Source organism: Pocillopora verrucosa, chromosome 13, assembly GCF_036669915.1.
Source record: "Pocillopora verrucosa isolate sample1 chromosome 13, ASM3666991v2, whole genome shotgun sequence".
Taxonomy (NCBI): Eukaryota; Metazoa; Cnidaria; class Anthozoa; order Scleractinia; family Pocilloporidae; genus Pocillopora; species Pocillopora verrucosa.
The window spans coordinates 1296051-1307251 of NC_089324.1; the positions used below are offsets into that span (position 1 = coordinate 1296051).

The 11201-nt window shown below is 37.2% G+C and overlaps 1 protein-coding gene across 1 annotated transcript; it reads right to left on the reverse strand.

The window, feature by feature from the left end:
- Positions 1 to 1087: 1087 nt before the first annotated feature.
- On the reverse strand, positions 1088 to 10047 carry LOC131789473 (charged multivesicular body protein 2a). The gene is made up of 9 exons (XM_059106592.2): positions 9856 to 10047; positions 9308 to 9395; positions 8074 to 8178; positions 5169 to 5219; positions 4626 to 4697; positions 4101 to 4183; positions 3285 to 3339; positions 2541 to 2638; positions 1088 to 1465 (listed from the first exon to the last, which is right to left on the reverse strand). The coding sequence occupies exons 1-9, from the start codon at positions 9894 to 9896 to the stop codon at positions 1441 to 1443; spliced, it is 618 nt and encodes a 205-aa protein (XP_058962575.2). The 5' UTR covers positions 9897 to 10047; the 3' UTR covers positions 1088 to 1440.
- Between the last annotated feature and the right edge of the window lie 1154 nt (positions 10048 to 11201).

Genomic DNA, 11201 nt, shown 5'->3' on the forward strand with positions numbered 1-11201 from the left:
GCGCTATGGAGAGAGATCAGCGCCATACAGAGGAATCGGCACTGTAGAGAGCAATGTCTAATTTAGATGCTTTTCACGAAATGACCCTTTTTAGAAAAACTGATCTAACTCTGCAAGGAAAGTGTGAAAGTTTAATGAACTCATTAGGATTGACGATCTGATTTTTTTCCTAAATAAAACTTTCACACATTTCAATTCGGGCCCCGAATAATTAAGCAACATCGACTCGATATCATTTTCAGACTGTTTAATAGTTTTTTTTGGAGGAATTTTATGACCACCATCAGAAACCAGTTTGATGAAACCTAAAATTCCCTAAATTACAGTGCCAACAAACTTCCTCCTCAGCTTTTCAATTCGTAAATGTCGATGACTTCCTCAACCCTTTTTCATTTCATTACTGCCTGCAATCAACACATCAATCTCAGTCCATTGTTAAAAGATTTCGCTTCAGAACAATTTAGGCTCAGCCTGATTAATTTTATTGCGCTAAAATCACTGAGAAACCTTCGTAACGCTTCGCATAAAACTTCACAAGCGCATTTTTTCAACGACGAAAGGTAAAAGTTCACAGATCGACACGAAATCTCCTTCTGCCGAGAACGCCTACCTCAGGCAGACAAAGCAACGTATAAAACAAGCTTAAAAACAGTCTCACTTGTCATGGTAACCACCCATAGTAAAAGAAAAAAAGAGAAAAAAATCCCCGACTTTTTTAGTAATTCACCGGAAAACAATTTTCAGGTCGTCAATATTTCTCAGTCGGTCAAGTTGTTTCCACGCGAAGTATAAGGAGAAATGAACAGTTTTCTTTCTGGGAGTTTTAAAGTTCAGGTTGCTGCTCTCTGAACTGCCTGAAATTTTGAAGTTGTCTGGAACAGTATAGATAAAGATTTTAAATATCAGCTTAGGGCCATCATATCGTCTCCTGGACAAAAAAAGAGCAGCGTTCCAAAAACTTCGTTTAACCATGTACATAACATTTGCGTGTAAACATGCTTACGTTTCCACACGCATATTTTGAGAACGCTGGGAAAAAGTTTACATATAACCACCGAAAACCCAGATAAACACTTCAAACATAAGGTATGGCATTTTAAAATATGTTTATTTGAAGAGAATTACGCGGTGGTATTTACAACACATCTGAAACCTTTCACATGTTAAATCCAAGTGGACGCTCCTGGTTTACATAAAGCATTCAGACACAACAAGCTGAGAGGGACATTCCCTTCACCAGCTATTAAGACTTTATCATTAAACATTTCCTCGATAGTAATGTAAAAAAAACAAAACAAAACAAAACAATTAGATACCCTGATTAAAATACAGATGAGAAACTTGAGACCGTATTTTCAACATTAGAAGAACAAAATCTAACGTTCTTTAACAAAGTAAAAGTTGGTAAGTTTAATCCAACAAATTCGGCCTTTGTTGTTTTTATTCCCTTCGGAGATTTTCCAACCTAAAAGAGGGAACAGGTTAAAATTTAAATAAGCTCATAGGAGAGAACCCTGCTAACTCACACGGCCGAGGAAAACGAACATCTGCTCAAGAGAAGGGCGTTCTAATGAGCTGATCGTAGGAGTAACAGACTTGAAATGTTTTTCGAAGTTAAGTTAAAGTTTGCTTCCGGAGAAAATTCAAGTTTGCGATGTTTCATTGAGTAAACTTGAGACTTCTAGTAGATCGCATATACGCTTAATTCTCTGGGTCATTGTAGGAATATATGGTGCTTCAGATTTGTCCTCACTTTGGGGGTTCGAGCGAACCTCGAGTATTTCCCGCTTTTAAGTCATCGTCTTTTGGCGTTTAAAGCGCACAAAACTGGTTATTAGGTCTAGTGCACATCAGTTAGAAAGGAAATCAGACTGGCTTTTTGTGATATCATTAAAAGGATCACGGAGCATACAGCAGTTCGGAAAAAAAAAGATTAAAAAAACGTTTGCGGTTGAGGTCAGGATCGGTTTCCTTAGAGGGCTCAGTGTTTTCTCTTTGGTCCACAGGGGTGGGGAGGGACAGAAGTTGAGCTGAAGAAAATGTCCAACCCTCATGACCATGTCTGTGGGGCCAGTAACGTCGAAAGCGTCATGTGCAAGGACAGACGCGAACATAGGACAAAGAATACCAATCCCAGCCAGAAGAACTGAATTTCAGGGTCGTTTGCTCTCTCAACTAGGTTACTGAGAGCTCATTGCTGGGCTAAGCCGTAGCTAGGTTCGTACAGTAACACTCGCGCGTGCCGCAGCATCACACGAGTGTGACACGCGTGCAATCCCACGCTCTGCAAGCTCGAAACACACACAATGTGCGTCACTACACGCATCTGCATGTAAAACACTGCTTATGTGTTATTTTTATAATGATGCGTGTACCTAGACGCTCTGGAAGCGCGCGTAATTCCCCCTAATTAGAGGCGCATGACGCGCGTGGGGTGCTGCAGTACACGTGAGTACTTCTGACGAGTGCCCTGGATACTTCTGGAACCAGCAGAGTTGAAAGCATCCAGAGTATATAAAACAAAACAAAAAGTATCTAACCGGGCCTGAAGGTCGGCGTCGGCGTCGGCGGTGGCTACGGCCTGTTTTGGAGCTTCTTTAGCAGCTATACCTCCCGAAGTGGTCGGCAGTCCCGTAAGCTGAAAAAAAGTATCAAATGTGATATACCTTAAGTTGATCTAACTCAGAAAAAGGATACCAAAGTCCTTTGAGCTTCAAGCTTAAAAATTTTTAATACTCCCTTATTGTTTGCGATCACTTTTTCCAAAATTTCACATCCTTAAATGAAGAAAGACGTTTCTTCATCTTATCATGAGTGTGGGCGTAGGACAGAAAAAAGTTTGAGTACTTGTGAGAAGTTAAACCCTGGAGGAATCAAACCTTCCCACAGAAAGCTTAGAGCTGTTTTCAATTGAGCGTCGAAAAAATAAAACTTGAGTATTCACAGAGACCAATCGGAACGAAGGTTTAAATTACCGCTTGCCAATGAGATCTCGAAGGGAAAACAAGCAAACTTCTTGAAGCGCGGGAAAACGCGAATGACTAAGACGCGGTTGTTGTAAGTTTGGCAACTCATTGGTTGAGAGGATGGCACGGGTTTTCTGGGCCAATCACAGAGTTAAATTAAACCAAAGCAATTCCTGATAACATATAATGCTCCATAGAAAATTGCTCTATTGGTGCATCTACAGTTGTCATTGTGCTTGGGGACTGTTATGAGTGCCTAAAGGCTTGCCATTTTTGATAGTACTCACTTGCAGGAGGTTTGACTGTGGTAAAACTTACCTCATCATTCAGTGTCAGTCCTAGCTCGTCAAACACTTGTTGTACTATTTGCTCACTAAAGAGGAAAAAAAACCAACATTTGTGGAGTTCTTTCAGATCATTAGAAAGAGTTACAACTAAGCCATCCTTTACGTTTGTAGAGTATTGATTGATGAACTGGGCTTCTGATCAACAGGTCCATGGATCCACACCTGACTGGGTCTTTGTGGAGAACATCTACTAAACTTGGTGTAAATTAGCATGAAGCAACTAGTGGCTTCACTACCACCCCCTAGATAGGATGCCAGTCCATTGCAAGGTTACCTCCCAGGATTTAATCAAACCTTCCTGCTAATTTGCTGGAATCCATTTATACTCCTGGGCCCAGTTGTTTGAAAGCCAATTAGCACTAAGTGAGTGTTAAATTTTAATCTCGGTTTCTCTGAACCTTTTTGTATAAACAATTTGCTGATAATTTTCTCTGTTCTTATAAGAGCATCCAATCACCAGATTGTAGAAAAGTGAAAATTGTACTGAATTTTCTTCTAAATCTTTCATATCTGAAATCCAATTTTACACCAACACTGGGTTGTCTCAACCCAGCTTTGAACAACCCTGTCCTGAGTGGAAAGAGGCACTGTGGGAATTAAGCGTTTTGTCCAACAACACAATACAATGATGTAGCCAGGTCTACACCCTGATTCTCTCAATCCTGTGTACCAGTGCACTGACCATTAGCCCACATTGTCCCTTCAGTGCGTAGACCACTGGTCAAAAGATATTTCCATCTTCCTCCCAATAAAATTCCCCCCAAAAATTGTCAGCTTCCTCTGTTACCTCTCCTCATCATCCTCCTCATCTCCCATGACATCATCAATTGCATCATTCATCATCTCTTCTTTCATGTCCATAATTTCAGACTGAAAGTAAAAACCAGTCCTTTCATTCAAAATCCTCTTTAAAAAAATAATCACTAACACGAATCAATCTTGAAGGCCAGGGTGGTCATTAAAAAAATGTAATGATTGTATGATCTTAACTGAGCATTGATTGAATTGAGTAATAGCACTATTAAGTTATACTTGGGTAGGAAGCCTAACATGTTGCAAGGTATACTCCCTTACAAACATTTGAAACTCTCTCAGATGTGATTTCCAGCATTCTGGGAAAAATTTGTCTAATTAAGTTTTCTTGAACAGAAATTGATGTTAGAATCAGTTCAAAAATACTTGTTTTCTGTCTTTGTTCACAGTTTACAAAATAGCTGCCACAAAATTGTCTGACAGCCAACAGGGTTTCCGCCACTTATCAGCTTCTAAAGTCAACCCTGACTGTCTAGATTTTCCATAATTTACAGTTCACCTGCTTTTCAAATTCCATCATGATCTTCTGAATCTGTGGCATTTTTAATTGTTTGTTCATGGTTGCCATCGTCTGAACAGAAAAGAATGAAAACAAAAAACTATTAGCTATCTCAAAAAGTTGTTATGATGATTTCAAAGGGGCACTTAGAAAAAAAACCGTCAAGTAATTTCTGGTAGTAAGACTCTTAGATTAAATTTCCCATCCACAATTTTTTGTATTCTCCTCTGAAACATAGAGATAAGTAGATGTTGTATCAAAACCTTCATTCTGCCCACACCCTTTCTGTGCATAAGCAGTTACAAAAAGCCTCTTTCAGATTATAGGCCAAAAACTCCACCAAACAGTAATTTGGTCAATAACTTTAAAAATATGTGACCCTGACTACTAAAACACTGCAAAACCCACACCCAGTAGTCAAATGCATCATTTGCTCAAGAGTTTACATGTTTGAAAACATTTGAGCAGTCAAGATACCAGTTTCATCTTTTCCTTACTTAACAATTACCATTGTAGTCACGTCTTTTTGTTTAAACATCATACCTTTGCAACTCCCTTCATTGCTTGTGCCATGGCGTTATTTGATCTCAATGTCTGTAAAATAAACAAACCAATCACTCAAGCAAATGTTGAAAGTGAAGCCCTCTGTAAGATTGAATGGAATTTGGCTTATTGCTGAGATAGGAAAAGTGGAGAACTACAAGAGATACCTAAATGCAAACAAAACCAACATCACACTCAACCCACATGCAAAGCCAATCAGGGGAACCAAACTCAGGAGCAACCTATACATTTGCCAAATGAAGTTTACAACCACAAGTACTTGTAATACATTATGTTGCACTTAGTTGGAAATTTGTAATAAAGAATGATTTATAATGGCTGCAAATTTGAAGGCACTGACATGCAAAAAAATATTTTTATTGTGTGACACATATTTATCAATTATCTCTTCAAGTTGTCCAACACTTCCTTGTAAACTACTTAAGGGAAATTGGTGTAATATCTTAATGACCAGCTGTAACTAATCACTCTCTCTTTTCCCATCACCTGTTTTCAAAGTATTCAAATTGCAAGAAGTTAAAAAAAGAGATTTTTTTCTAGGAATTACAGGTAAGACTTTTAAAACCAGTACAAGAGATAATAAATTGAGGTAAATTTTCCTTTTGATACTATCAGTCAGGGTCAAATTGCAAGAAATTTAGTCAAATCATTTAGGAATTAAAAATTAAAACCAGTATTAATAAGAGAAATTATAGAACAAAGGTAAATTTTACAGTTGATGTTATAAGATCCGAGTGACAGAAAGAAGTTATTAAAAACCTATTTCTTAGTACACTCTTCAGCCCAAAAATAAAACCAATTTTTTTTTCAATTAAAAGGCACTTTATCCACTTGACATTTCCTTAATTAATTTATCTTAATTGATAAAAATCTGCATTTCAAGTTATTGCTCATAATAGTGTCAAAATAAAATTTAAATCGAGAAACTCTCAATTGTGGGGCAATGGTTGCATAAACTACCTTATCCAATAGCTTCAGGTAACCAGAACACTTCTTTTAATACCAATTTCAAAATTCTATACAAATGATTGAATTGATGGGAGGAAAATTATATTGACTAATTCAAGATGCTAATACAATTTGTATTGTGTTACTCATAAACTGGCTGCATCTCTCACCCATAAAAATTTAAAAAGACCCAAAACATAATCTGGATAATGACAATTTCTAACAAACTTATAAAATAATGTAAAATAATTTTCCTTTAGGAAAAGAACAATAAAGGTAAGTTTGGAAATACTGACAGTTGCTATTTTTATCTTGTATATTTTTTAGTTTCAGGTAGATAATTAACAAGATTTCAAAGTTGTCTCAATAAAGAGAAAAAAATTGATTTGCCTGGGTACAAGATTATAGCACCTAAAATTATGATTTGAAAATTTGGGCAAGGAAAAATGTCAAAAACTTTGAAAATCAAGGCCTTCCCTTTAAGGAAAGAAAGGAAAAAACACATTAATTTCAACGAAATATAAATCTTTTTGCATTCAATAGTCTTGAAAACAACATTGAGAAAGCATATGATGACAAGTTGTGGGGAGGCGCAGCTTGGTGATCAATTTCCATAATAAACAAGTGTTTAGTGACCCTTTCGCTCTAAAATCAGTATGCATATACTCCATAATGTTCTCTATACATTTCCTGAGGTGCTGACAAGGAGAATTTGTTGAACAATCCAGAACTTCTTTAGTTGGTGATCATTGCCTTTATTCTCATGACCTTAATGTTTGATTCAGGGGATCTTCTCAGGAGAAATTACATGTTGGTCAGTGTAAGGGGTCAACAAGTTGACAGTTGTATTTAGCGAAGCATTAAAATATTAAAAAAAAAAATGAATTTTTTTTTTTCTGGCAAAATCGACTCCTTTCTTATATTTTATTTCCCTAGATTAAATTCATCCAAACAATTAAACTGCGCCATCAATGATTCACACACCAATTATTTTTACGAGTCAACATACACAACTGTGGTACACTGTGGAAATTACTCTGTGCAATTTGCACAGTCATATCAATTTCCTTACATGTATATATCATTTTGAGGGAATCTCCTTCAAGAGAAACTCAGAATTTTCGCAACAAATCTCTGACATCTTTCTTTCTTTTAACCCTTTAAACCCTAAGAACGACTAGCACAGGGCTAAAAATTGGCAGTTGCACGGTTGCCAGTGGTGAGTTAAAACTGAACAGGGCCACCAAAAGTTAAGGTTTGAATGCCCGATGTGTAACTATGCTACAGAATTTCGAAAAGTTGCAATGTAAAATTATGGGAAGTACAAAGTAAAAAATAGAACTCAATATGTAATTTAATTGGACTACCTTTCTCTTTGTTTCTTTGTGTGGACTTAAGATCATCCATTTTAGTGAATTTTTAGTTCTGAAGTGGAAATTCCGAGCCGTTTTAACAGTGATTTCACAAGTGATCCACATTCACAACATATAGATGCCATTTTGATTTTGTGATTACCAAGTGACTCTGAACTTTGTGTTCTTTCCTTTTAATTAACGCTCTGTTAAAAGCCAAGGGGCATTTATTCAAGTTTTTCATTTTAAACTAGAGGAATCCAGGGCAACTTCATTTTGGGATGGGACACTAAGAATTCAAGGAAACTGGCCCAACTGGCCACCAAGCACTGGAGTTAATTTTTAGCCCTGTTAGCATCAAATTTCTCCCTACAATATCAGCCCTGAATCACATGTTAAGGTCATGAGAATAAAGGAAATGATCACCAACAAAAGAAGCTTTCGATTGGTAAAAAAATTCTCCTTGTTTTCCTCCTTAGGAAATGTATAAAGAGCAGTATGGAGAATATGCATACTGATGTTAGGGTGTAACGGGTTAAGCATTCAAACTGATAGAGGCCCCCTTTAGCCAGTGCCTAACCTACCTGGATTTTGAGTGAAACTGCCTGGATATTTGCGCGCATTACTATAAATTTCTTGACATATCTTCTAGTTCTCACAAGATCTTTCGCCATTATCTTGACTGCATCCTGTAAAGTATACATTATGTGTAGTTAACTCTTTAACTCTGGGAATTGATGAACATTTAACTTCTCCCTATAATATCCATACATTATCCAGCAAACAGGTAATGAGAATACGCATTGATAAACTTATCAGATAGAAGTTGTTATGTCAATCTAATACCAAATTCTTGTAACTAATTACAAGGAAATCTGCAGCAGCTAAAGGGGAGGATGTACAATCAGATCTTGGGAATTTAAGGGTTAACAGGAGGGAACTGCCTCCTACTTGAATAGAAAACTCATGCTGTGTAGTGGGGGGGGGGGAATAGACATAGGCACCCCTGGAGAAAGGGCTGGAAGGGAATGGCATAGGAAGAAAGGGAGAGGAGAGGGGGTGGGGACACAAGCCACAACTTCAAGGGAGCCTGAGGGGGCTGGGAAGGAAAAACCAAACATAAAAGTTAAAATTTCTTAACAGCTGGTCTGCAATGCTTGGAAGCACAAGAATGAGATTCAAGGAGTACATGTGACTGAACATACCAGGATATTGAAATATTAAGAATTGAAGATGAGAAAAATATCTGTTGGGGAGATGTACATGTACAGGGGATATATGCTGAATATAGACACAAATGAAGTCTATTTAGAGAGACACTGTGAGGCATGGGAAAAATTGTGGTAAGATACCATATAAATCAAAACTGGCAAACTGAGCTGGATTTTCAACTTTTCCACTGGTTTTCAGCTACAAGATATAATACCCAGAAGTCTGTCTAGGATGAGTGGTAAAAGTATATGTTTAACAGGTAATCAAACTTTGGAATTGAAATAAACGGGCAACTACTGTGCTTACTCTCCTGGCAATCATAAAGAATTTTCAATGATACCAATTTAAACTGAAGATCTGAAACCCCACGAGGCATGAAACAGACTCATGTCTGGTAAAAGGTAAAACAGACACAGTCACATACTATAATATTGTAGCTATCAAGAGTTATATAATTATTTTTTTAATAAAATGGAATAGAATTTCACATCTTCCCACCAGAACATGACCTATATGCTGTATGTGGTCAGACAATATTTTGAGTGGAAGCTAAAACATCTTAAGGTTTAATAAATCTTAATAAATCTTTAATTCTTACAGACATACCATCTGTCCAAGTTTTGCCATTTTCTTTATATCAGCTATGACTTTCTTTTCTTGTTGTTCCATTTTGGCTCGCTCTCTATCAAGATCTCTGAAATATATGAATTCAAAATTCTTAAAAATGATAAGAGATGAAGAACTGGACTGAAACAACCTGAGTTGTACATGAAGGATAGCTGAGATACCAGAAGCCATGGCAAAATGTGAAATTTTTACCACTGAACGACCCAGGATGATAAATCAATTCAGATGCTTGCGATAACAGGATAATCGATTACTGTGTCGAACGAAATGCTCGAACAACTCGACGTACTTAGTAGCTAGAGCTACAGCACCATGTCAAGCATTCGTTCTTAAGTGAAATATAAATAATTTCCCTTGGAAACAAATCTTACGCAGAAAGAGACAAATTCTACGAAAAAACTGTCTCTGTAAATGTGCACACTATACAAAAGCAAGCAGCATTTGCCTTTTAGAATCCAATATCAGCTAAAAGTTTACAAGACATTGGAAAACAGTACGTAAATTCTGAAAACTAAAATAACACGAACCTCATCGCTCTGTTTAAAGCTCTCTGATGTTGCTTAAGCATTTGCTCAGGAGTCTTTCTCTTGCCAAATAAAAATCCATGACCAAATCCTTTCACTACACTAGGTTTTGAAGAGTAAAATGTTTCTGAATCGAGGAAAGCTGGAACAATTTTGATCGATTACAAGCTTGCCTTACTACTTAAATTTCCAAAATAGAAACTCGACGTCACTGTAGAATCGTGGGCTCAAATCGCGAATTTATACGTCATGTGACTCGATGGGGAAACTGACGTCATGGCGTTGACCCAAAGCTCGCCATAGCTGCTGCTGGGAGAAATAACCGGCTCCGTTTGTCGTTTGACTACATTGAAATTATTTTTTCTTAAACCAGTACTAAGTGAAGTCCATATTAAGCGAACACCGACTTTACGGTGGATTTTGTTTTTGGATTTTAGCGGTGAATTTTATCTCCTCATATTTAGTACCCTTCTGTGCACTTTATTTATATAATTCTCTGATCAGTAAAGTTCAGCTTCACCTATTGATCTATGGTCATAAAATGGATAGTTAATCAATTAGTTGTGGTTTCATACAAGCAAAAATATAAGTAAAAGGCAAGAAAACAAAAATAAAGTCAGCAACAACCGTGCGTAAAAAAATATCAAAAGGTAACCGAGACAAATCAGGCAAAAACGATATCAAATTATGCATAAAATGATCAAAGCGCTTTTTAATTGATATGTTGTTAAGAGTTAAGAATTGACTAGAATTTTGTCTTTCTTATCGTCTGGTGACCTTGACGAGATCAGAGATGACTTTATTACAAAAAGTCAAAGCCAAAATTTTCTCACCTTGATAGCTTAGTTGCAAAGGTAGTTTAACCGCTGATTTGGTCAAGTAGTAGAAACATATCTCTAGGACTTTGACGAGTCCTGTGAATCCTATTATTCAATACCAATATTCTTTGCTGAGATGAGAAGAACGAAAGGCAGGAATTAGAAGTGAAAGCCTCTTTTAGAGGCCTAATCTGTGGCAAATTTCCCCCCTGCCTGCCCCCCGCCTCGGGCGCCCCCACCTCCGCCCAGTCCCAAACCCTTCTACTCGGCTCAACCTTTCCTGCATCAAAAAGCTGCCTAACATCGAGCAATTCACAGGTTGTTAAACATTTCGATACTACTTTCAACATGAAACAGAGACAGGAATTAATACAATCCATCTCAAAGTAAGAAGCATTTTTCATTTTCCCGCTTCATCCTTTTCATTCGTGGTCGTCTCTTTTCAAAACTTTACTTCATGCAGTGCGCACACTTTGCACATACGTCATGAATGTCACGAATGTCGCGAATGTCACTACGTCAAAATGGCGA

What these genes read in the sequence shown, in the direction of transcription:
- LOC131789473 (XM_059106592.2), bottom strand. Translation starts at nt 9,896, where the DNA reads ATGCTTAAGCAACATCAGAGAGCTTTAAACAGAGCGATGAG. An exon ending in GAGGAGGATGATGAGGAGAG is followed by an intron (nt 3,340 to 4,100) that starts GTAACAGAGGAA and finishes TTTCCTCTTTAG; the next exon opens with TGAGCAAATAGTACAACAAG. An exon ending in GACTGACACTGAATGATGAG is followed by an intron (nt 2,639 to 3,284) that starts GTAAGTTTTACC and finishes ACTTTTTTTCAG; the next exon opens with CTTACGGGACTGCCGACCAC.